General features: G+C 47.1%; 1 protein-coding gene across 1 annotated transcript in view; it reads left to right on the top strand.

Annotated features, from left to right (window-relative positions):
- The window catches only part of DNER (delta/notch like EGF repeat containing), a 234,016-nt gene that overhangs the window by 89,255 nt on the left and 118,235 nt on the right, over positions 1-26,526 (top strand). Inside the window, exons 2-3 of the mRNA XM_084842030.1 lie at positions 22,614-22,910; positions 25,832-25,926. Coding sequence (XP_084698156.1) covers positions 22,614-22,910; positions 25,832-25,926 — 392 coding nt within the window. The remainder of the gene's footprint in view (positions 1-22,613; positions 22,911-25,831; positions 25,927-26,526) is intronic.

Genomic DNA, 26,526 nt, shown 5'->3' with positions numbered 1-26,526 from the left:
TTCCTGTATAAGCGAAAAATTCATAAGAATAAAATCCGTAAAACAATTACAGTTGATCAGTGTTCAGGAATTGAATTGATTGTACTCTGAGCTCTTCTGTCATAGTAATCCATATTTTTATACCTACTTGATGAAAAAGTGTGTGACTCGCCCTGAACCTTCAGAATAGGTTAGCCTATAGATTGACCATGTAATGGTGAATGAAGTATTTTGCAAGTATTTTAATATAAATGAATGTTTCCATTGTAATACAATAAAATAAAACAGGTGATCGGTACACACGTTGAAATCCTTTTCTAATTCCATTTCCTGCACCTAAAATAGATTTTTGTTTGAAGAATCAGACCCAGGTTAGATTTTGTTGGAAGATGTGTATATGTTTCCTGTTAAGAAGTGCTTCTATGAAACACTTGATTGGAAGCTCCAGAAATGGTTATGCTTGCACATTTCCCCAGAGCTGCACTGCAGCTTTGGGCTTGTCATATGTAAGCTGCATAAACATTTGTTCTGCTTCAGAACAATCATCTTAATGAAATGGAATTTGGGACATTAAAATATGTGTTAAATTAGGTAGTAAAATCAATCATGCTAAATTGGCTGTGCACCATTCTATTGGTTTGGAAAAGTTTTGTTCAAATGCTCTGTTTAAAAACTCTTAGCTCAGTTTAAAAAGACTTAGCTGTTACGATGCTTCCTATGTACCATCCAGCCTCCCCTCCTGCTCCAAGGTGCCCTAGCTAGACAGCTGAAATTTGCCATCTAGCCACAAATGCAGGGTGGCCAGAGAGCAGAGGAGAAGATCCCCTCCACGCTCCGCCCTCCCTGCACTGGATAGTCGGTTGCCTCCAAGTTCGGAGGCAGCCGACTATCCCCACAGGATTGCGCCTTTAGTTAATAACTTTTAAAATCGATGTGGGTAGCTGAGGACACATTAAGGTAGCAATGCTATACTTACTTACCTAGGAATAAATCCCACTGAACTCAGTGGGACTTACTTTTGATTAGACATGTATAGGATTACACTGTTGGAGTAAAAAGAGTCATAATGAGGTTATTAGTTCCAGTTACACAGGCATAGGTGTTTGCAGGACATGTGTAATATACATGTGTAACACGGATGTACATGACAGCATTTATACTTACTATGTATAATGTATAGCTGCCCTAAGTACTGTTGAATGTTAGCATTTCCTCTGATTGTAGAATCCTATACATATCTTCTCAGAAGTAAGTTCCACTGACTTCAGTGGGACCTACTTCTAGGTAAATATGTATAGGATTGAAGACCCTAAGTGGTTTTTTTGTGCTCTACCCTGCCTGTGTAGTGAAGCAAACAAACACTATAAACTGGTGGTTGTGCCACTAGTGTGCCCCACTTTAGGATGGGAGATGACCTGTTCTGGGTTCTGAAAAAAAGAAAAATGTCCCTCCTTCAGTGATTGGAGAGCGAGTGTGTTAGTTATTCCCTGTAATATACAAGGGAGGAATTGTGGTGGTGGTGGTGGTTCAAAAGTTGGTTTAACTTTAGAATATTGCAATTTTACTAGAATTACTAGTTCTTTGTGACGAGGTGGTGCCTGTCTCTTTAACAGTGCTGCAGCCCCTAGTGAATATGCAGCTGTTGTGTCTCCTAGTCCATCACTTCACTGGTTATCTGCTGTGGGGGGAAATGTAACTGTCTTGCTAATGCAGGCAGGCAGAAGAGGAGAGTGGGCAGAGAGACTGGTGGAGCAGAAGCATGGAAGACCCAGTGGCTGGATATGCTGTCAGTGTTGTAGGGAATTTAAGGAGACTGGGTGACCATATCTTTTACTGGAAGGTTTTGCAGAAAGACGTTCTGTTTTATGGATTTAGATTGGTTTTTATTACTCAGAGACTGAAAGGTGTTACAGTTGGTGTGTGTGGTTATCTATCTGTCTATCTATCTAAATGTTTTGTCTTCCACCCTCATTGGTAGCTGTGCTGTTAAATGGGTATCAGGAGTGGCAGTTTGGAATGCCTGGAGATGAAAGTTTCTTAAGAGAAAAAACAGAGGTATGATTAGCTTACAAATTGTCCTCCAATATATGTTAATTACCCTCTTTTTCTCTCTCTGTTTTTCCTTCTTAGTTTTCCTGTTCTTTTAAGAGGAAAAACATAAACAAACAAATACTATAAAGTTGTGTTTGTGCTATTGGTGTGCACCCCTGTAGGCTGGGATATGACCCAGTTACATGTTCCGATCTATCCACTCAAGGCCAGTGGCTTAAGGAGATTAGTGCAACAGGTGGGAACCACACAACAATCTAATTTATAGGCTGGCATTTCCATTTTATAGAAAAGCGAAAGACAGTGGGTTGGATCCAGAGTACTAATGAATGGGATACTCTCAGATAGTCTTTCTGCAAAACCTTCCAGTAAAAGGTATGGTCACCCAGTCTCCTTAAATTTTAAGAGTTAGCTCCATGTTTCCTCTGCAGTTCCTGCATTCCTGAAAATCTGGTTTGGAACGTTGGGAGACCCACTGGACCAGGGCAGGAAGTAGAGTGGGGAGCTGCAAGGAGGACTGGCAAAAATGGCCTCCCTCCTCCATTAGTTCCACTGGATCTAAGTCCCTTCCATTCTGTTTGTGAATGGGAGGACTTCTTCCATTAATGGAAGGGCACCTTTGGATCAGAACAGTGTGGATAGCTAGAGACAATTGTTATAGGCATTATAATTTACCCTTTTTTACCTTCTGCCTATTTTGGAAAAAGAACTTTAAGTGCAGTGTTAAAGTCACCTTGGTGTATATTTGTCTGCAAACTTTATACTAATTGCTTGTGATTCCCCACCCCATTCTTGCTTTGTCAGCTAGGTTTGGCAGCTGCTGACTTGTACCAATATATCTAGAACATGCAAGCTGACAATGAGATGATCCCAGGATAAATAAAGAAGCAGATAACAGTAGAGCACATGGTACATCAATTTGTGTTCATAAAACTCAGAAGGTTCTGAAACTGAACTGTATTAGCATTATTATTACTATTACCAAAACGATTCCACAATCTAGCAGTTATGATGCCATTCAATTAACTATCGCCCTTATAGCAATTGCTAATGTGTTGCCCATTTTAAGCAGTTTTAGCATATTAAGCAGCGTTTCTGAATGTCTGAGCAGAATCTACCACTGAATTTCATAGCTGCCTTGCTAGCTGGCTGGCATTTTTGATAAGGTCATCCTTGCAAAATAATAAAAATTTACAAAAATCAAAGAAATTAGTAGCCCAGATACTACTAGGGTGCCTGCTCATTCTTATCTATACTGGTAACTTGTAGCATGTCAATGGCCTGCAAGAAAAGAAAATTCGTTCTTTGAATTTTGAAAAGTGTACATATGACTAATTGCCTTAGTAATTGATCCATCTAGTCCAGTACTCTTATGGGTAGGAGCTCCCCAAGGTTTCAGGCAGACAAAGGTGCTGGACCTTGAGTCAGAGACCTTGTGAATGCAGACCTTGCACTCTACCACTAAGCTGTGGCCTCTAAATGACAGCCAAGGGCCCCCTCACCCATCTAAGTGGCTTTCCTGGAGGCCGCACATGACCAGGCAAAAAATGAATAATCCTGGGACTTTTTAGACCTACCTTGCATAAAATATGCATTTTTCCTGCAAGTATTAGGCACAACTAGGGATCTCTAATGGTTCCTGGAAATATCATGAGAAATATCACCAAATTTAATGGCACAGCAACTTTTGTATGAACATTATTTGTATGAACAAAAACTCACATTATTCCCCGGATTAGGAGTAGGCAACTTCATGTTTCTTGCCTCCTAGTTGAGCAGAGCAGAGGAAGCTGCTCCAGCTGGTCTAGGGACTATAGAAGCAAGCAAGCTCCCAGAGAGCCAACGATGAGAGTGAGCGAACAGAGAAAGCAAACAGGAGTTGGCCAGGGGAGTTGCAGTGGAAGAGGAGACAAAGGAGACAAAGGCAAAGAGGTAAGTGGGCTGGAGTAAGCCCAGGGGGCTGTCCTTTCCCCTCTGAGTGTCTGTGAGCTCACCAGGTGCTCCTGAGAGCTCCAAGGGTGTGTGGCTTGAGTACTCCCAGCAGCTGTGTGGGCAGGAAGTCTCAGTCTGTTTTCCGTCACCTAGCTGAGCAGAGCAGAGGAAGCTGCTCCAGCTGGTCTAGGGACTATAGAAGCAAGCAAGCTCCCAGAGGGCGAGCGATCAGAGGGAACAAACAGGGAGAGCAAAGAGGAGTTGGCCAGGAGAGTTCAGCAGGGGAGGTCAAGGGGGAGGCCCCTTTTATTATTATTATTATTATTATTATTATTATCATTTTTTAAAAATTATTTTTCTTGTAACACACACTTGCATACCAGTGGGACTCTGTTTTTAACCTCCAGTGAGTAGAGGACCAAGCATAGGCTATTCTAGTACAATCAGAAAGCTAGACACAAAAAGGGAAAAGAGAGTATGGAAGGACAAGACTCTCCAGTGCAAGGTGTGTGCAATGTTTGTTTTCTTGCCTGAGAACAACATGGCCTACATGTGCAACAAGTGCAAGATGATCACACTGCTGGAAGAAAAAGTAAGAGGACTGGAGCAGCGAGTGTCGACCCTCCGGGGAATAAGAGAACACGAAGAGTTCTTGTCTTGGACAGAATGGTGGCACTACAGCAGCAAAGTGAAGAACAGAAGCTTGAAGAGCAACAGCAAGCTGAGGCAAAAGAGGAAAATGTTGAGGTGAGGAAAAATGCAGTAGAGGGTACTCCTTGGAAAAGGGTGACAGGAGCAGAAGAAGTAGAAGCCACTCTGCGCCAATGGAAGCAGTGGAACTATGAACCATTTCCAGGTACTTGAGGATGAGACTGGAAGACAGCCTGCAGAGAAAGAATTACAGGGGACCCCACAGGAGAGTGAGCAAGAGGCTGAAGGTCAGTCAAGCAGAGGCAATGAAACCAAGGCCTCCAACAACAAGAAGAGAAGAGTATTAGTAGTGGGAGACCTCTTGCTGCTTGGGATCGAAACCCAAGTATGTTGCAAAGACCTGTGCACTCGCCAGATATGCTGTCTCCCAGGAGGATGGATTAGAGACATGACTGAAGGGTTGCCTGTACTCATAAAGCCCACTGACAGGTATCCCTTTCTTTTAATCCATGTGGGAACAAATAATATTGCCAAGCGGAGCTACGAAGAGATCACGTCAGACTTCGAAGCTGGGAAAATTCTGGAGCAGATTATCAAGCAATCAGTCTGTAAGCACCTTGAAAACAATGCAGTGATTACTCAAAGCCAACATGGATTTGTCAAGAACAAATCCTGCCAGACTAATCTGATCTCATTTTTTGATCAGGTAACCTCCCTTGTGGACTGTGGGAATGCCGTGGACATAATATACCTCGACTTCAGCAAAGCTTTCGACAGAGTGACCCATGATATCCTGATTTGCAAACTAGCTAAAAGTGGGCTAGATGAAACAACTCTCAGGTGGATCTACAGTTGGCTACAGAATCGGACTCAAAGAGTGCTTATCAACCTGGGGAGACGTAATGAGCGGGAACCTCAGGGCTCAGTCCTGGGCCCAGTGCTCTACAACATTTTTATTAATGACTTGGGGGAGGAGGTGCAGGGAATGCTGATCACATTTGCAGATGACACAAAATTGGGTGGGATAGCTAATACCTTGGAAGACAGAAACAGAATTCATAGTGATCTTGATAGACTGGAGCACTGGGCAGAAAACAACACAATGACATTTAACAGGGATAAATGCCAAGTTCTGCACCTAGGAAAATGAAACCAAATGCACAGTTACAAGATGGGGGATACTTGGCTCAACAACACTGTAAGCGAGAAGGAACTTGGAATTGTGGTAGATCACAAGCTGAATATGAGCCAACAATGCGATGTGGCTGCAAAAAAGGCAAATGCTCTTTTGGGCTGCATTAATAGAAGCATAGCTTCCAAATCCTGGGAAGTACTAGTTTCCCTCTACTCAGCACTGGTTAGGCCTCATCTGGAGTACTGTGTCCAGTTCTGGGCGCCACACTTTAAGAAGGATGCAGACAAACTGGAGAGGGTTCAGAGGAGGGCAACGAAGATGATCAGGGGACTGGAAACAAAGCCCTATGAGGAGAGACTGCAAGAGCTGGGCATGTTTAGCCTTTAGAAGAGAAGACTGGGGGGAGTTACGATAGCACTCTTCAAGTACTTGAAAGGTTGTCACAGAGAGGAAGGCCAGGATCTCTTCTCAATCATCCCAGAATGCAGGACACGGAATAATGGGCTCAAGTTACAGGAAGCCAGATTCCGGCTGAACATCAGGAGAAACTTCCTGACTGTTAGAGCAATATGACAATGGAACCAATTCCCAAGGGAGGTGGTGGGCTCTCCCACACTGGAGGCATTCAAGACGAGGGTGGACAGCCATCTGTCAGGGATGCTCTGACTTAGATTCCTGCATTGAGCAGGGGGTTGGACTCGATGGCCTTGTAGGCCCCTTCCAACCCTACTATTCTATGATTCTATGTGCTGACTTGGATTCCTGCACTGAGCAGGGGGTTGGACTCGATGGTCTCATAGGCCCCTTCCAACCCTACTATTCTATGATCCTATGATTCATGCCCTCCAGATGTTTTTGTCTACAATTCCCATATTCCCTGATCATTGGCATGCCGCCTGGGGCTTATTTTGGAGTCCAAAATATCTGGAGGGTACCAGGTTATCTACCCCTGCCCTAGACCTTGCTATTGTTACACTTTATTTTATTTATTATTTATTTATTAAATTGATGAATCGCCCATCTGGCTGGTCACCCAGCCACTCTGGGCGATGTACAACAAAGCAGTTAAAACAATAACATTCTACATTAAAAACATCATAAAAAATACCCTAACCCACCCAGAATGCCTTTGGTAGAGTCAGTGATGTCCTCTGTCAAGGTCACCCATGTTGTTCCAGTATTCCACAAATTGGTACTACTTGAGATATTCTTTCTAATAAAAAGATATCCCAGTTGTCCTGTAATAATCCAAGGTTTGCAGATACAAGGATAGAGCAAATATCTTGCATTAGTTACAGGAAATGATAATTGCAGAGACATAAGGCAAAGCTACAACAGACAAAATGCCTGAAGAAAATGTAGTTACAATCTCCTATACTGCAGATACAGCCTTGAGTCAGGGAGTGGAGATGATATGGAATATGGACATGAGCAAAAATAAATAAAACAATAATAAACAGTTTACGCAATAAAACTGTTCCTAGATGGTATTGATTGTAGAAAGAAGACAATATGATTGATCTTCCATATGGTGTGAGTGCATACCACAGAGAATGTTTTCATTTGGTTTTGTGGTTTTACATGTGGATATCTTATGCCATTGTATGTGTGCCATACTAGCAAAGCTAAGGTATAGAATGTATGTTTTGTACTTGGACTAGAAAATGGTACTGTTTATTGATGGTTCATCCTCCTTTTTTTTTTGATTGGTGCAAGTAGATGGTCATCATGACCCATCATTCTTCTTGAAAGCAATGTAATGTGTAGTGTGCTTACCAGAGAAGCTTTCAGTAAGGCAGTAATATTGCTTGCCTATCTGACACAGACATTGTTCACTTTGAGATTGCAGAATTAGCAACATAGTATACTTGGGGTTTCAAAAAGCTTTAGACAAAGTCTCTCACCAAAGGCTTCCGAATGAATGTTGCAGTCATGGGCTAAAAGGACAAGTCTTCTTATGGAAGGGTAATAGATTAAAGAACAGGAAGCAGAGGGTAGGTATAAATGGACAATTCTCACAACTGAGGGAAGAAAAACATAGAGACCAAAAGGGTCTCACCAAACTGGATGAATGGGCAACAAAATAGCAAATGCAGTTTAATATAAGTAAATATAAAATGATGCACATCGGGCAAAAACAACCCTAACTTCACATGTACGCTGCTGTGATCTGAGCTGGCAGTGACTGGCCAGGAAAGAGATCTTGGAATGGTGGTGCATACCTCAGTGAACACGTCAGCTATCCCAGTGTGCAGCATCTGTTCAAAACACAAATTCCACAGTGGAGAGCATAAGGAAAGGACTTGAAAATAAAACTGTCAGTTAACTTAACACCTTTATACAAATCTGTGGTGTGACTACACATAGCATACTGTGCTCAGTTCTGGTTGCTATTTCTTGACAGGTATATTGTACAGTTGGAAAAGGTGCAGAAAAGGGCAGCCAAAATGATCAGGGGGCTGGAGTAACTTCCCTACATGGAAAATTTACAATGGAGCTTTTTAGTTTAGAAAAAAGGCAAGTAAGGGGGTTGGGTGTGATGATAGCAGGTTGTAAAATGATGCATGGTATGGAGAACGTGGACAGAGAGACATTTTTCTCCTTTTCTCATAATCCTAGAACCTGGGTCATGCAATGAAGCGAAATGGTGGGAGATAAAGGCAGGTACTTCTTCACAAGGTGCATTGTTAAACTGTAGAATTAGCTGCCACAGGATGTAGTGAAGGCCACAAACTTAGATTGCTTTAAAAGGGGACTGGACACATTCATGGAGGGTAAGGCCATCCACAGCTAGAAGACACGATGGCTATATGCTCCCTTTGGAATCAGAGGGCAGCATGTCTCTCAGTACCAACTGCTTAGCAGGAGCAGGCTGTGGCCCTCGTGTTCTGCTTGTGGGCTTCCCACAGTCATCTAGTTGGCCACTGTGGTAAATAGGACGCTGGACTAGGTAGGCCTTTGGTCTGATCCAGGAGGCCTCTTCTTATGTTCAATGTAGTATTTTGCTGGCTTCCTATCTTTTATTGGTGACATGCTGAATTTAACCAAGTTAGGGTTCATGGCCATTATATGTAATTTTGTATACTGTTCTCTCTTGGAGTACACTGATTATCTCATAATGGCTGTTGTGATGTGTACCAAGCTTATGCATATGCCTGATGCTATAAAAAGATGGTTTGATTTGATTTCCTCCCCCACCCGCCGAGTTAGTTTTGTAACTGAATTTTTATTAGAGTACGAATCATTTGAGGTCTGCCCAAGCACTGAGCAATTGCCATGGCCATTGCTATTACTTTTATTAGCCTTGTTAATGTGTTTTAATATTTGTAGTGCTTGATCTTTTAACGTATAATTTATGGTACATTCTGTATCTTTGGAGGTTCCTTCTGGGCTAAAAGAGCAGACAGTAATGCAGCTAAGGGCTTGTTCCTGTGCATGTTTAGACAGAAAAAAGTCTTACAACTCCCAGCATTCCCCAGCCAGCAGTGCTGGCTGGGGAATGCTGGAAGTTGTAGGACTTTTTTCTGTCTAAACTTGCACAGGATTGTGCCTTAAGTAATTTTACTCCCCCCCATAAGTAAATAATTTTACTCCCCCCCCCATAAGACCATTGCGGTCCTGGACTTAATGGTCTTATGGAGGGTGGGGTGGCTTTAGATGGCCAAGTGTATTACTTCATTTGTGAAGCACACAGCTGTCATGTCTCTTCCCTTGCCCTGCAACCACCACTGCATGCTTTACAACAATTCCTGATACATTAAAGCATCCCCCCCAAAAAAAAACCCTGTTCGCCAACCCTGATTTTTAAAAAGGCAATACTCTGCTCACATGTAGTTTTCCATTTTATATGTAATTGAAATCACAGATTCATCATGACTACAGGAAGAAAATAATGTTTGCTTCTGCTGCCCTGATGCTAAATACATTTACTTGGGAAGAAGGTCAGAGTTTTTTTTTCAAATAGAAAAGGATAGTATATTTTTAAAGTAAAAATAATAAAATCAGCATTTGTCACCATGAAGTTGCCCAGTCAGCCATCCTAAGTATAAAATGTTTTTAAAAATAACAAATGAAGAATGTTGCATCAAGCAGTGTCAGCCCCGGTGGGTTCCAGGTGCTAATGCTGGGCCTGTTTGCCACTTCCTCCATCACCCGCTACTCTTTGGATGATTGGGGGGGTACTGGGGTGTGGTCCAACCTGAGGTCCAGCCGTTGCTGCAACACTGAATAAAAATGTAAGAAAGATTGATGGATGTGAAAGAATACCGGTTGGAGGATTCCAGTTTTTCCTCAGCAATGAGTCAGGGAAGAGGCGATGCAGGGGAGAAGCAGCAGTATATGTAGACGTGCTTAGCCCTTCCTCTGTGTGATCCTTTCCCCCCCATTTTATTCAACCAATATGCATCTAGAATAGGGGTGGGTACTTTGGGACCTCCAGGTATTTTGGCCTACAACTCCCATCAACCCTAGCTGCATTAACGAATGGGTTATGGGAGTTGTAGGCCAAAGCATCTGGAGGGCATCAAGTTGCCCACCCCTCATCTAGAACATTCTGGATGGGAGAGGTTGCAAAGGAAAGTGGCAGGTGGAGGAAGTGTTAAGCACACATACACACTACTACATTGCAAATCTTCTGTTTCTCCTCTCTGAAATTTGCACTCCAAACTACCACTTTGCAGCAGAGAAGCACCGCCTGGTCTTACCAGATCCTTATTTGCTTTTTATATAGTGCTTTTCTCCCCTTTCTTCTTCAGCAGACTAGCTTCAAAATCAGAACTTCGTGAATAAAGAAAGTCATTGTCTTTTCACAAGGTGGTGCTTTAGGGAGCACCAAATGTGGCCACCACATTAAGTATGTTGATATACTTGATCTTTTTGATGGATCTTTTGTGTTTGTAGTTGTACAATTCCCCTTCTGACTTGGAGCTTAGCCAATTTGCACCTCTGTGTACATGATTTACTTTTTACTTGATGACTGATTTGTATTGAGAAGTGCCCTAACCCCGGCCCCAGCTTGTCTGGCAAAAGGGGGGGGGACATTGCGGGCGGGTGGGGTGAGAAGAGGTGGCTGCTGCCTATTGGGTGCCCCCCATGGCACCACCAAGCAGGGGAGGAGTCGGCAGAGCCCTCTTAAGCTCTGCGCCCCCTCCAAGCCAGCTCTCTCGCTCTCGCGGCTTGAGAGACTGACCGGGAAACGGCGACCGACTCCTGACTGTCATCAGAACCGTCTCGTCGCTCCCGCCGAGATGGCACGGGCGCTCGCTTTGGCGGGGCATGTGCCCCCTGAACGCGCCCGATCTCGTCTGATCTCGGAAGCTAAGCCTTTGCCTCTCGGCTCATCAGGATGCAATTCCCCCGCCAGCGGCCACTCGCTCAAGCGGCAGGCATGCCGCGTGGGGCGCACCTTCCCTCCGGCTCGCCGGGAGGCACGGACCTCTCCCTGCGCTGCCGGGTGGGCCGGCCCTCGCCTCCTCGTTGTTGGGAGGGCGACCCTCTCCCCGGCGCTTGCTGCGCCTCGGGGGGCGCCGACCCTCACGGCTGCGCCTCCGGCTCGCCGGAGGGCGCAGCCCCGCGCTGGGTTTGGCTGCGGCTCCAGGGGCGTCGGCGCTCGCTCCTGCCTGCGCCCGCCCCTTACCTCCGGCTTGCCGGGAGGCACGGCCCACTTGCCGTGCTGCCGGGTGTGCCGGCCCTCCCTCGGCGGCGCGCATGTTTCTCGCCTCCGGGTGGTTGGGGGGGGGCGGCCCTCTCCCTGGCGCTTGCCGCGCCTCGTGGGGCTGACTCTTGTGGCTGCGGCGTGCGCGCCCTCCGGCTCGCCGGGAGGCGCAGCCCGGCACTGGGTTTGGCCGCGGCTCCGGGAGCGTCGGCGCCCGCTACTGCGGGCGCCCGGCCCTCACGGCCCTCTTGTCGCACTGTTGGATGCGCCGGTCCTCCCTCAGCGGCCTGCATGCCCCTCGCCTCTTCCTCACAGGCCTCTCAACGCCCCCCCAAACAAAAACAAAAAACAAAACAAAGAAAACAAACAAACCAACAACAACAAAAAAGCTTGCCGTGCGTAGTGGGGCGCCGACACTCGCGGTTGCGGCGCGCACACCCTCCGGCTCACTGGGAGGTGCAGTATTGGTCTGGTTGCGACTCCGCTCGTTGCTGTGGTGCACTTGCTTCCTGTTCGCTGGGAGGCGCAGCCCTCTTGCTGCGCTGCCGGGTGCGCCAGCCCTCCTTCGGTAGTGCATGCGCCCCTCGCCTCCCTGCCTGCTGGTTGCCTCGGTGCATGGCCCCTGTTCCTTTCTGCAGATGTTCTTGCTGCTGTAGAGGCATCAGCATTGGAGACCCAAGTCATGTAGTTGTGAGTGCATTGGTCTGGGGGCCGGGTGACCCCAGTTCTAGTCCTCACTCAGCCATGGAAGCTCACTGAGTGACTTTGGCCGGTCATGGACTCTTAGCCCGACCTACCTCACAGGGTCGTTGTTGTGAAATTGTAGAGGAGGATAATATAAATGCAGTAAATAATAAGAAATAATAAATATAGATAATGCAATACCTTTTCCAGAGAGCAACGCGCTCAGCGCGTATCTTCTCTACCCTCCCCCATTCATATCTGGCAGTCCTATTGGCCGATCATCCTTGGCGTTGCCCTACCTGGAGTGGCGGGCAGTGTCCTGCCTGCGCTTGCCAGGCATTCAGCCCACTCATACCCTCGGCCTGCCTCTGCCCTACAGTAAGGGGCTATAGGTGCTGCCTTGGTTGATCTGGGGCCCTGCTGGTAGCCCTCTCTAGGATATCCTCTCCTGTGGGTTTATGCCCCTGCCTGCGTTTGTGCTTACAGGAATTGCTGCGTAGTGGTTGGAGTATTGCACTGTGACCTAGGTCCTTGTTACCTTCCCTGCCACTAGGCCTCTAGCAGCCTGATACCAAGCACTGACCCGGAACTCCACCTTCTTACATCATGCCCCAGAGGAAGGGCCATGGTGCCCCCTGCCCCCCCCCCCGCCAGGAGACCTCAGCCTGGGCCCAACTCCAGGTCTGAGGCAGAGGCGGGCCCAGTTCTGGCCTTAATCCTTGCGCGCCTGGAGGCTGCTGAGCGTTCCTCAGGAATCCCTCCCCTGGCCAGGCCTAAGAAAACCTCGGCGGTCCAATTCGATAGGATGCGACAGCAGACCCAACACGGCTATTTTCTATTTCAGCACGTCTGGATGCCGTTGTAGCTTCCACCTCCTCTTCACCGGCTATGCTCGAGAGCCCACTACCCCCAGAGGGGCTCTTTCCTCCTGCGACTTCCCCATCCCCCGTCACCCAAGTGATGCCACCCACTTTGCCGGTTGGGGATCAGAACATGGCCACAGTGGGTTCAGTGCATCTGGATGCCATAGAAGCATCGCCCAGCCACCTTGTCTGCAGCGCATCTGGGCGCCACTGTGGCATCCACCTCTTCTTTGCAGGCTCACCTTGGCAGCACGCCACCGCTGGAGGCAGCCCGCCCACCTGAGGCAGCTCTGCCAGCAGCAACGCAAGTAGCATCATTCCCCTGGTCCGTTGGGGATCAAGGTGCTGCGGCCCCCGATCCATCACGTCTGTATACCATTGAGGCCACGCCCCGTCTTCGCAGGGTCTCCCAGGTGGCACACCACCATTGGAGACGGTTCACCCTCCTGGGACATCCTGTTAGCAGCACCGTAAGCAGTATCATCCCCCCTACCTATAAGGGACCCTGGCACGGCTGCCCTGGGTATGGGTGAGACAACCACACACCCTATATACGACTCCCGGGTCACATGCGGCTCCTTCAGACATATTTCCAGTAGCACTTCACTCCCTTTCGCTAGCTTCTGGCTGAGTTCTGCAGGGTTAACTTAGGATCTCTTGTCCCTACCCCCAGACGCCCACATACGTGGCAATGGTAGGTCCCTTCGCTAATCCCGTGAGGAGCAATTCCCATCCAGGCTGCTTCTTCTGCAATTGGCCTTCAACTTGGGAGTGGCACAGCTGCCTTATGTCAAGGCCGTCTGTGGAAGGGCTTCCCTTAACATTCTATGCGCTGGGACCTGAGAGACCAGGGCCTTTGGGCTATTAGTTATCTCTCCTTCCCTGCCGGATTGCGGCAATAGGTCTGACAATGGCCTCCACCTATTGCGGGCCCAGTGTTTTGGCATTGCATGCTGAGCTGTGAGTACAGCCCCATGGTCACATGCTCCCAAACCATTGCCATTTTCTGTCACATGTGCTCCCTTGGTAGCAGGTAGCACCCATCCACCTCCTGTCCAATAGCCCGGGGGTAGCAGGGTCCCCCCCAGGGGGGGTCAAGTCTGCGGGAAGCCTGTAGCAGGTTACTGCCCCTCCCAATGGGCCCAGCCTGGTCAGAAGGGTGCCGCTCCTTCAGTTTTTTTTTTTTTTAAATGCTATCCCCCATGACATCCCTTTGGGAGTCCAGGCTAGCCATAGCCTCTCTTTCCCGTAGGCCAGCCCGTTCATGACGAGACCCCCTGGGTATCTGGGCCCTGTATGAAACACTTCTTCTGAAGATATGGTTGTTTCGGTCTGGTAGACCGACCCCTGGTCCCTGCTGGGCATGTTGCTACATGGAGTCCAGCAGCGGGGGGAGTGTTCTTACTTAATCAAAGCATTTGTCCCCTTCCCTCTTGACCTCGATGTCACTTTCGCCCACAGGACAGTGGGCCTGTATGCTGCATTACATTCTGGGGAATCAAGTTTGATACCCTTGGGCAATGTTCTCTCCCACGACCCCGGACAAATCTCTGGCTTTCAGGCTGACTCCAGGTGGTTTTTACATCTCCCTGGGGTCTCCCTCGGGGGCTCTTGTATGAAGTTGTAGGGCAATTTTCTCAATCTCCCTGGTAGGGTAGTGGACCCTGGCCATGCCTTCCTGGGCCGGCTCTGTTCAACAATGCAGGGACTGTAGCGGCTGCCCCATCGGACCAAGGTCACTCACACTGTACATCTAGATATGTGGTTGCGGCTTCAACGTTGCGGGATTTTAATGGCATCTCCTCCCGGTGGCGCGAGCTGCTCCTCAATGCCAACCTGCAGATCTTACCGGGTGCCACTGGTACCCTGAGTTTTAGAATCGCACGGCTGGTTTGGGTGGTGCCCCAGGCAGCAGCCTGAGAGTTGGGCCACCACCAGAATTTGTCAGGACCAGCCTTCTAGAGTTCTTCCCCATTCACCTTGCCATACACATTGGGGCTGGCCTCATAGTTAACCCTCTTTGTATGTCAACATGGCCACTGTGCGAGTTACTGAGTCCCTATCCCACAGAAATCAGGGATCAGGTCGTTGGGCAGAGCATCCATGCCCCAGTGTCTGGGTGTCTACATCTGGTTACAGGCCCACCATGTGCTGGGTTTTGGCACACCCAGTTGCCAATGCTTTGTCATGGAATCAGATCGACAGGCTCTGGGCCTTACTCTCGTGGATCTGTCTGTTACTAGGTACCATGCTTGCAAGACTACATGGGACCGGTGTACCAAAGATGAACATGTTATCCTAAATTACATAGCTCTACGTACTGCTGCCACCATGGCGGGTATGCGGTCCCGCACCTTAGGAGCAAACGTCAGTCAGGACTCATGGCCCTTCCCTATAGAGCCTTGCTGCAATTCTGCATCTCTTTGAGGAATAAGGGGGATATTTGCTAGAGCCAGGAGGGCCGAGCTGGCCGTTTTTAGTCTGGGCCACAACAAGGAGAGTTACTGACGCCAAATTAACTTCCAGTGCCAGGCATCCACTGTGAGGTGGTGGCACGGCCGCCTCCACCTTTTAGCAGATTATGGGCACCCTCTCTCCAGATTCCCTTCTTGGGTTCTGAGATATGGCCCTCCATTTGCCCCTCCCTGTATGGCGTTTCACTGTCACACGCTGCAGCCTTAACGGCTCTCTTTGGGGCCCTTGGGATTTTCAGGGTTGTTTTGGGTTCCTTATCTGGCTTGTCCAGAAGGGCCTTCAGATACTACGATGTACAGGTCTTTCCCACTGTACTCCACCTACCCATTCAGAGGTTAAGGCCTGTTAGGGTCATCACAGGTTTTACTGGGATACTGCGTCTGGAAGGGACCCTTGTCTTGTCAGTATGACAGTTCACTATTAACAAAATTTCAGTTGGGCCACTACCACATCAGCTCTAGCTCGCTAGGCCAGGTAATTTTCGATAGGAACCCTCTTTTGGTATTGAGCGGTCCCCAAGGCAGCCACTTTAGGTGTCTCTCACAGGCAAGTTATGGCGGTGGAATGATGGCAGTTCGAAGCATTCCAGCAGGGCCCTCACAATTTGACCGCCTTCTTTCTGTTGCAATGTCCCTTTGCTTGCCCTAACATTTTTCTTCCTCAGACTGCCGGACTCGACGTACGCCGGTACAGGTGCTCTTATGCAGGCACGGTATGGTGCTTTGGGCTGCACGTATGGTTCTATGCCAGACTTCAGATCTTAGTTTCCGCTACCCAACACGCTATGATCCAGTGGCTTAGCAGATGGAACATGCAGTGGGAGTCTCCACCCTGTTCCACCAAGGTTTGGTCAGTCTTCCTCTGCAGGTACAGGTGCTGCACAATGGAGGGAACGACTTGGGCTGTAAGCCAGGCAAGGACCCGATCGAACGGGCCTTGATGAACGTGCAGGTGGTCCGGCATACCTGGCCGGAAGTAGCCATTATGATTCTCACTGCTCCCTGGATCAATTGGAAGACCTGGAACGACATTGCCGTTGTCAGGGCACGTCAGAAAGTGAACGGAGAAATGGCTTATGGCCTATGTGAATGGGTGATGGATGCACCACCCACAGGAAATTCTTGGACAAGGAGGGAGCGTTACAGGCAGGACGATGTCCACCTGTCTAATGTAGGGAATAGTATATTTCTGTCGGATCTGCAAAGGGGCCTGCGGAAGTTCTTCTGCGCGGGTGGGGGGAGTTCACAAGCTCTAGGCTTGTGACTCCTGTGGTGGCTAGGACGGGCAAAAGCAGAAAGGGATTAGGGATGGTGTGCATGCAGAGGCACTTTATGGTGACAGGTGACGCCTGAGGCCCCCCGAACGGGTTGTGCGGCTCGGCGGGGGGATAAGGGTTGCCTGGGAGACCAACCCTCCTCACTCACCCAGGTGTTGTGCGGCACCGGGTTGGGGGTGACACCGGAAGGTCTACCTCCCCCAGAAGGGGCAGTCCGGAGGGGTGGCGAGATCGACGCCACCCCTCAGGCTGGGTGTGCTTTCACCCGAGAAGTGCCAGCTAGTCGCTGGCACAGTCAGATGCCCGTCCTAGGTTCCCCTTTGCAGATATTTCAATAAATGTGGCCCAATTTTCAACCCAAGCCTTGTTGTCTGACTCTTCTTTGACCCATCTCCGCTCGCAAGTGCCCTAACCCCGGCGCCAGCTTGTCTGGCAAAAGGGGGGGATATTGCGGGCGGGTGGGGTGAGAAGAGGTGGCTGCTGCCTATTGGGTGCCCCCCCATGGCACCACCAAGCAGGGGAGGAGTCGGCAGAGCCCTCTTAAGCTCTGCACCCTCTCCAGACCAGCTCTCTCGCTCTCGCGGCTCCTCCTGCCCTCCCTTAAGCAGTGTGGGTTTATGCCGGTTGCCCTTTTGGGAGCCATGTAGGAATTTTTGGCTCACAGTTAAAATTGGCCTTCTACTGTGTGTCTTTTTGCGTACTTCACACTGTTATCGGGGCTAGGGTGCGTCCAGTAGGCGAATACAGTCCAATTTCTCATAGGTCATATTTTTGTGGCGGCTAGGACGGGCAAAAGCAGAAAGGGATTAGGGATGGTGTGCATGCAGAGGCACTTTATGGTGACAGGTGACGCCTGAGGCCCCCCGAACGGGTTGTGCGGCTCGGCGGGGGGATAAGGGTTGCCTGGGAGACCAACCCTCCTCACTCACCCAGGTGTTGTGCGGCACCGGGTTGGGGGTGACACCGGAAGGTCTACCTCCCCCAGAAGGGGCAGTCCGGAGGGGCGGCAAGATCGATGCCACCCCTCAGGCTGGGTGTGCTTTCGCCCGAGAAGTGCCAGCTAGTTGCTGGCACAGTCAGATGCCCGTCCTAGGTTCCCCTTTGCAAATATTTCAATAAATGTGGCCCAATTTTCAACCCAAGCCTTGTTGTCTGACTCTTCTTTCACCCATCTCTGCTCGCAATAAACTGCTCAGCGGAAGAACTGATCAATGCAAAGTGCTGTCAAGGACACTTGGTCATGTGGCTTTGGAGGTGAGTGAGAGTGCTACATGCAAAGAGAGAGAGATGACAAAGCAGAATGTGGAATGGGAGGGGTAGGGAAAGCACAGCATCTGGCAGGAATCCTCAGGAATGATGCAGCCTTGTATTAAGTGGAATTGACAGAAACTAATATTTGAGAGAAGCGCTGTATTAAAGCGAAGAGGTTTTATGTGAACTGCCTGAACACGTTATATCTGCCCAGTAAAGCTTTGTGGATTTTAAATAGATAAAGAACATAGTTCACCTTTCCAGATTTCAATGGATGGTTTCCTTTCTGCAAAAGTTATTATCCCCTTTTCATCCTTGAGCTCTGTAACTAGGCATGATATTTCTCATGCTAGCATTTCTGTTGGAATTTTACGTATCAGGACTGTCTAGGTGCCTCACCATATGTCTGTTAAAGATTGCTGTTTACAAAGTGCACATATTTATGAGGCGACATCCTTGGAGCCAGGAGGAAGCAGAAAAAGTCCTACTTCCTGCATATCAGCCTGCATAGTTTTCTATGCAAATTCCCAAATACGTTCGCACTCATTGTGGAATTATTTTTTAAATCAAGCGATGTCAGCAACTGTTTGGAGTTCTTAGTGGATTATGGTAAAAAGATTTAAATAAACCACGTCCTTTTCATGAGTGCAGGAGTGCTTTAGATTAGATCTCTTTAAACATTTTTTTGTTCTTCTACATATGACTTACTATTCCCTAGGGGCTGTATTTGATGGGGCCGCCGTGCCCCCACTGATTGCCTTGTACCGGCAGGACTGGACGCTTGTACAATGGGGAGTTAGCAGTTCCAAAAGTAACCTCAGAAACTAGTGGAAACGCTCATTTCTAGATTGGGACGCATCAGCGGAACCCCTTTTGCTAGCTCCGCTGACCTGGCCCATTCCAGAAACAAGCATTTCCAGTCATTTTGGGTGGCTTTTAGAACCACTAACTCCTCAATTTGCTAGCGGGCATTGCCCTAGGTGTATGCATTACATTTAGTTGGGGCTAGGGGTGGACGAAAGTCACTTACCTGTCCTTGAAGGACGTTCGCGGTGGGGGGGAGGCGCTTCGCTGCTCCCCCTGCGAAGTTCAGGCCGGGGGGCGGGAGGCTTCCCGCCTCGCCCCGACCGAAATTCAGGCCGGGGGGGAGGCTTCCCGCCTCGCCCCGGCTGCGAACGCGAAAGTTAAAAAAAAAACAAAAAAAAAACGCCCCCTGATAGGCTACGTGACGATTCACGTAGCCTATCACGGCTAGATCTGCAAAGTCAGCTGTGATAGGCTACATCAATCATCACGTAGCCTATCACGGGTGACTTTAAAAAAAAAAGTGTGTACGGATAATGGCGGCCCCCATAGGGAGCCGCCATTCGCGTTCCTTATTTAGTCGCTGTAGTCTACGAAAATGTTTACGTAGACTACAGCGACCAAATAAGGAACGGGAACGGCGGCTCCCTATGGGGGCCACCATTATCCGTACGCTTTTTTTTTTTTTAAAGTCACCCGTGATAGGCTACGTGACGATTGACGTAGCCTATCATGGCTGACTTTGCAAATCTAGCCGTGATAGGCTACGTGAATCGTCACGTAGCCTATCAGGGTGTTTTTTTTTTTCTTTTATTGCAATGGCGGCGGTGGCAGCCGGTCGAAAGACCGGCTGCCGCTCCCGCCCCGCTCGAACACCTGCCGAACTGCCGGCCGGACCCGCCGCCGGGAGGGACATTCGGCGAAGGTAAGTCCCGTCCCGGGGGGGGTGCGGGGGCGGGGGGGCGCGGAGGATTTCTCCCCGAAACTTGTTCGGGGGGCCGAACACGTTGGCGCTCGGCCCCCCGAAGTTTCGGGGAGAAATTCTCCGCCAAGCCTAGTTGGGGCTCATCTGCATGGATAATTAAACATTTGAACTGGGGGAAGACAGTGTAACTGTAAGCCTCATCGTTTCACATTGCCTCCCCTCTCTAGTCTCAGGAAGTCTTCCATACAAATGGTGTGCCCGAGGGATGATTCATATACTGTTGTGGTATTGGGCAGTTTTCCATGCTGCCTGCGCACCAGCAGGACCCACTGCCAGCGCAACAGGGAGCTAGCTGTTCTTCAAGCAACTTCAAGCAACCAGAAATGGGGCAGGTCAGTGAGGCTCACTGAAGGGAACTCTGCTGACGTGTCCCAATAAGGAAATGAGTGTTTTGCTCATTTCCAGTTTTGATTTAGGCATTGCTAACTCCCTGTTGCACTAGTGCTATGTCCCCCTGGTGCATCACAATGAGCGGAAGCACAGTGGCACTATTGGATACTGCTAATTGCTGACATGCCATATGACCTAGTAGATCTGTGCCACCGTGGTAAGCTCCTGTTTCCACCTTGCTGGTCCCCAGAACATTCAGGACAGCAGTGCCTACTTGAATGTCACAAAGTTGAACTCTTTAAGTGTGTCTGAAGCTTCTCTATATAGGGGGATAAATTTGCAGTGTTGAACTGGTGAATTAACTTTGTTGGGTTTATAATACATGCTTGGGCAGATTGAAACACACTCATCCATCCTCCTAACAATCCTTGTGATGTTAGAATGGCCGAAAGAGGAGAGTGTTCACTTGAGGTGTGGTTATAGATTAGAAGAGTGTGGTCAGAACACATGTTTTGTGGGGTCTATAAACTCGGGGGAGTGGTGGAAGGAGAAAACACCAGAACAGAAACAATAGAGATGAAGTAAAAGGTATGCTGGAAATGCTTATTAATTAGCCCCGGCATATTTTGAGAACTCTTCCTTATGGGCATTGTGCTCTATATTCTATATATAGGAACTGAGTCTGCTCTTTAGAATATAGAGCACTATGCCCCAAGGAACAATTTTCTTGAAATTTTAATATATATTTCAGCACACCTAATGTATTATCTCTCCTAGTGGGCCCTGTAGAGAACATTAGCTATTGGGCAGATTAGAAATGGAATGAATGAATGAATAAATAATAAATAATTAAATAAAGACAACATATGCTTTTAAATATAGAACATGAAGTCCTGTGATACGGGAGATAAGACTATCTAGACTTCAGGGGGGTGGGCGGAGGAGAGAAAGAGAAAGTGCATGCTCATGAAAAAGAGGGTGCACATTGGCTTTCATGCTGCTGCTGATTCCACAGGGGAGACTTAACAGTGCCATCTTACTGAGTTCTGTGGAGCTTACTCCCAGGAAGTGTGTATAGAGCTGTAGCCTCAGTGGCTTGATGAACGATAAAAACATAAACGTTGCAAGTGATAAATGTAGCAAACCAGTGTCGGCTCCAGGTTTTTGAGGGACCTTGGGCAAGGCACCCTTAGGGCTCCTTCACACAGAACTTTTATCCTGCCATTGAGATTGCTTCTTCACGGAAGTTTGCGGGCTCTTTACATGACACTGTGAACCTCCAAGGTGCCTCCTACACTAAAGGCCCTTTGTTCCGTTTTTCAATAGATTGCAGATAACGAGCTATCAAATTGCCCCATTGTGTTCCACTTTGGTTTCCTCCATGAAAAGAGTTAAAGCGGCAAGAAGAGGGAGATCACTGAAAGATAATGGAAGACTCAGATATGGGGACAAGGGGGAGGGGGAAGGAAGCGCGTGTAAAGGGAGTCAGTGGTTATCCTGCTTTTAAAATGGAAGCAGAAAGCTCCATTTTAAACGGAGGATTTTAGGCTGGTGTAGAAATGCCCGTAGTGGTCCCCCTTCCTTAGTGAGTCTACCTTCTCACAGGCATTGCCACCAGCTACTATTGCTCATCATCCTCTTTCTCTTCATTGACACTGCTTGCTTGCTTGACTGGCAGAGAAGCAGTGAACAAGTAGGCAGTGGCATCTACTGCTCCTCTTTCTCACCACCACTGGCGGCTGGGCCAAAGCGAGAGGCACGTGAATAAGCAGGTTGCAGAGTTGAAGAGGAGGAGCAAATCTAGGGAGCTCTTATCAGTGGGCCTCTGTTGTGTTACGGGGCCTTGTCAGGTGCCCAAAGTTGCCTACCTTTGACACCAGCACTGTAGCAAACCCTTCAGTTCTAAAAGCAACTTTTCAAAAGCAGTTTCTTAAACTATAACAGTTCTTTCAGCAGAAGCAGATCTTAAATAAGCATTTCATAAACACAGGTTTTGAAAATTTAGTACTTTAAAATGGATTAGAGTATAAAAGAAGCCCATTATTTATTTATCTGAAGATCAAGGCCAGGCAAGACAAGAATTAGGGGGTACTGAGAGTAGAGTATCAGTGGCTGGCTGGAGTCATATCAAGAATACTAACGTAACAAAATCTCAGTTGTTGGCGCTGGGTGTCATTAACTCAGTCAAGACAGCGAGCGAGAGTGATATGTATTTGATCTTACCTTTGTCTCATAAAAACACCACAGTATGTTTTGCGTTAGTTCTAATATTATATGATTCCAAAGGGGATGCTGTCGTAACACAGTTTCTTACCACTATTTTAACAATGCCAGTTTTTGTTTGCTACTCTGCTTTATGATACCACTGTAATCTGAGAACCGGTTCATTGAAATGTGAACAATGAGCCATGTGTAATCTCTTATGTAAAGCCTTTGAAGTCCTGTGGGCTACATAAGAGTTTTAGCTCATTACCTCTTGTGGCAAAAACAAACAAATCCTATGTATGCTTTGCTATTAATTGACCCATTCTATTGTTTCTATTCAGTTTGTTTCAGATCCATGTGCCAGCAGCCCTTGTCACCATGGCAACTGCAGTAGTAACGGCGATGGCTATCTCTGTCTTTGTAATGAAGGCTACGAAGGTACAAACTGTGAACACTCCTTTTACAGTCCTCCAGTCTCTGGATGGACAGAATCAGAGGCACCAAGCCAAAACAGGCCAGTATCGGCCACTGTGGAACCTGACCTTCTCTTGCCACGATCACAAGCAACGGTGGCACTGCCTACATGGGAGCCGAAGGAGGGCCAGAAAGTTGTGGATCTGAAATGGGATGAAGTCGAAGTAAGGTTTTTTGAGTTTAACCAAATGTGTATCATAAATGATCTCTGGTTATAACTGCAATGAAGACTTTATAAGAAGGGATTGCATATGGAAAGAATGAAGGGCCCTGAAAATAGCTAGGAAAGCTATCTGTGAAATCAGCAAGATGAAAAATGAAACTACAAAATAGATTTAGGGCTAAACATCAACTCTTTTTACTTTCCGTGTTGTTGTGAGAATACTGTTTGATGCATATGCAGCATCTTTTAACTGATTAATTTTAATGAACAGAATACTACCAACAAATGGGCATAAATTTGTGTGTGTGTATGTGTATGTATACTTATACAGTCTTGCCCTGTTCAGGCATTTGCCGAATGCGTGAGGGCTTAAAGCGGACAGAGCGACAGGGCCATGCACGCTAGCCTCACCCTCCTCAGTTTAGACCTTGCTGTGTTGAATCAACAAGGTCTTAAAGGGAGCTCTACTCATGTTCGCTTGAACATGAGTATAACTGTCTGTGTGATTGGGAACCCTGATAAGGCAGGGTCTGTGACTGCACGGAGAATCCCATTTGCGTTCAAACAAAAATGGGTACAACCCCCTTTGAGACCTTGCCAATTCTACAAGGCAAGGTCTGAACTGAGGCGGGTAGGGCCCGCACACCAGGAGACATAGGTTGTGGGGCCAGCACTTTAAGCCTTCATGCATTCTGGCAAATGCCTGAACAGGGCTTCTTCCTTGGAATGTTTTGTTGTATTAAATGAAATATGGAGTCTTACCAGGCAAGGTTGTGATGGGCTAGGAGTGAAGCACCTTATTATATGCTATGTTATATGGATGTGTTGAAGAGAAATGGAGACCTATTGCAAGAGAAAATGCTACCGTATGAAAAGGCTTTGAAATACATACTGGCACCTTGTTGTTGTTCAGTCATTAAGTCGTGTCCGACTCTTTGTGACCCCATGGACCATAGCACGCCAGGCCTTCCTGTCCTCCGCTCTCTCCCGGAGCATTACTACTTTTTAATATGCAACTTTCTCAAAGCCACACGCAGTTCTCTACCATTCAAAGTTCTGGTTTTATTCATCTTGTAATGGTGAAGGCCTGTAATGGTTCCTACATCAGATCTTAACCTGAGATTCTGAGAAGTTTTTTTCTTTTTAAGCAAAAAAGTAAAAATAAAAAATAACACACACGCACATGAACCAGTATAATTCTGTAGCTCCATTCTCAAAACCTCTGGGTGTAACCCACATTAATGTGACCTAAGAGCATTGCAGAAAGAAATATTTTGAGTAATGGGAAACGGGTCTTCATTTTTTTTCTTTTGGAACAATTGATTTTCATCATTCTAGACAGTGACTAAAAATGTTTTGGAACATGTTGATGCTGTTTTATTCCCCCCCCCCTCTCTGTCTGTCTCTCTGAATATGATATTTATTAACTAAGTATTACTAGGAAGGCATTTACAAGAGACCTGCTCAGAAGAGTCTAGCTTCTGAGCAGCTAACACAAAATGAATTAGAACACTTGCAGAATGACAGAAGAAACACACTCCTGGGACCTCTTAGTTGATATCTTACACTCTATACTAAACTGTTACTATACCAGCAATCTGAATGATCAGTGATCAGGTAGGCCATGTACAGTCATGTTGGTAGTTAGGTATGTTAAAGACCTTCTGAGAAACTATTGTCTGGGAACTAAAGATATTACATTGCACAAACCACCTTACAGGTCATGGATTTCTTTCCCTGGCAGGCTGTGGTGGCTCCATTTTATTTTGTGGAAAGCTTTCTGTCACTGGGAAGAACTGATAATGGTCTTCTTTGTTGCTAGTATCAGGTGGCACAGCATTGCTATCTGTGATTTCTTGAAATTCTATGTGATAGCAAGCTTAACTGAGAGATGCCATCAGCTGTTCTTGCTACAGTTCCTGAAATCCTATAAGCCTTCATTACCTGCTGTTTAAAGGACTGTGTTACAATCTCATAGGTATCTAGCATATTACATTGTGAAAATCTATTTATGTTTTTCTAAAGAGCTGCCTGATATCTTTTAAAGGCAAGGTTCCTTTCGTGAGAATCTATTAATGCATAAGGCTAGCTGCAGGAAGTAATCTTTCTAAAACAGATGCTTCCCTCTCTGTGCACATAGCAGTTTTAGGGAGGCAGTTTTCATTGGGGCCATGGCAAAGGGGAAGGAGTTAAACAATGACCTAGTTTGCACATAACAGCAAACCATGGTTTGTTGTATTGTGGGTTGTTGTTATGTGCAAACTCGGAACTATGGGTTAACTATGTTAACGATGAACAATCCACTGGAGAACCCATGATTTGTTATTGGGTTGTGAACTGTAGGTTGTTTAAACGATGGGTTATCATTACATGTGAATCCAGAATCGTGGATTGTTCATGGGTTGTTTCACCAGGCTACAGAGGCAGCAGGCAAGAGTGATAAAAAAACGCAGCCTCTGGACATGCCAGTACTGCAGTGCTCCAAAAGTAGTTGGAATACCAGGAGGGAGCAGGCAAAGGAGGAGGGAAACAAACAACCCAGGGACTGAGAAAACAAACCATGGTTTGTTCAATCATCTGCCAGACAAATTCTGGATAGGGCAACAAACCATGGTTGAAATAAATTATGGGTTAGTGTTACATGCCAGCCAGGCCATTCTAGCTCCATGCCCTGAGATCCTGCTGCTACTTGGACCCCCTGCCAGTGATACTTCCATTTAAAAAAAAACAAAAAAACAAAACAGTAACCTGCATTCATATAGTTAACCTATCATCTAGTTTGGCCCTTAGTGGCATAAAGTCCTACAGTATTCTACAATATTTTTTTGCAAATACCTTTACTTTCTCAGTTTCAGTATTTTTACTGTTTTAAAAGTAGTGGTTATATGGAAGATCCTAACTGATACTCATTCTTTGTTTTAGATAATCCCTGATGTGGCTTGCGGGAATGCAAGCTCCAATAATTCTGGTGGGGGTCGCCTTATTTCATTTGAAGTTCCACAGAATACATCAATAAAGTAAGAAATTGCCTTACCCTAGAGTTATTATACAGATATGCTCCAAATAATGTTGGTGGTTGGATTCATCAGCAGAGGTTTTATCTGAGGATAATGAGGTCTCACAGATAAACAGGAAGAAGCCTCAAAGGTATCTCTGATGTAACTGTTGATAGGAGGTCCCTCATTGGGCAATATCCAATGGGGCCACTGTGCTTAAGCAATTGATGTAGTGCTAGTGTGAGCAACTTCAAGTACAATGCCAATAGGGTAAGATGTCATGATGGGTTTCCCCAGAAAACCCATCACGCCAGCTTACGCTATTAGCGTTGTGCTAGATGTTGCTTACGCTAGTGCTATGTCAATTGTGTAAGCACAACAGCCCTCTTGGATACTGCCCACTGGCTCCCCACAGCATCTGGTCATTCAAGTGTTCCAGTCAGACAATCAATAAAAACCTTGGGAGATTTTTAGTGTTCAATTGGAGCACAGGAAATTAGTTTCATTAGTTGCCACTCCTTTGTCTCTGCCAGTACTCTCCTTCCTGAAGCCCAATAATCCATACAGGAAAGACAGTGGACAACTCTGTTCCAGACAGGAGAGTCTCTATGGAGTCCCTCC

Source organism: Heloderma suspectum, chromosome 3 (genome assembly GCF_057233095.1).
Source record: "Heloderma suspectum isolate Gila_16-S chromosome 3, 16-S_ref, whole genome shotgun sequence".
NCBI lineage: Eukaryota > Metazoa > Chordata > Lepidosauria > Squamata > Helodermatidae > Heloderma > Heloderma suspectum.
Note: the sequence above shows the minus strand (reverse complement) of the source record. Positions and strands in the feature narration are given on the sequence as shown.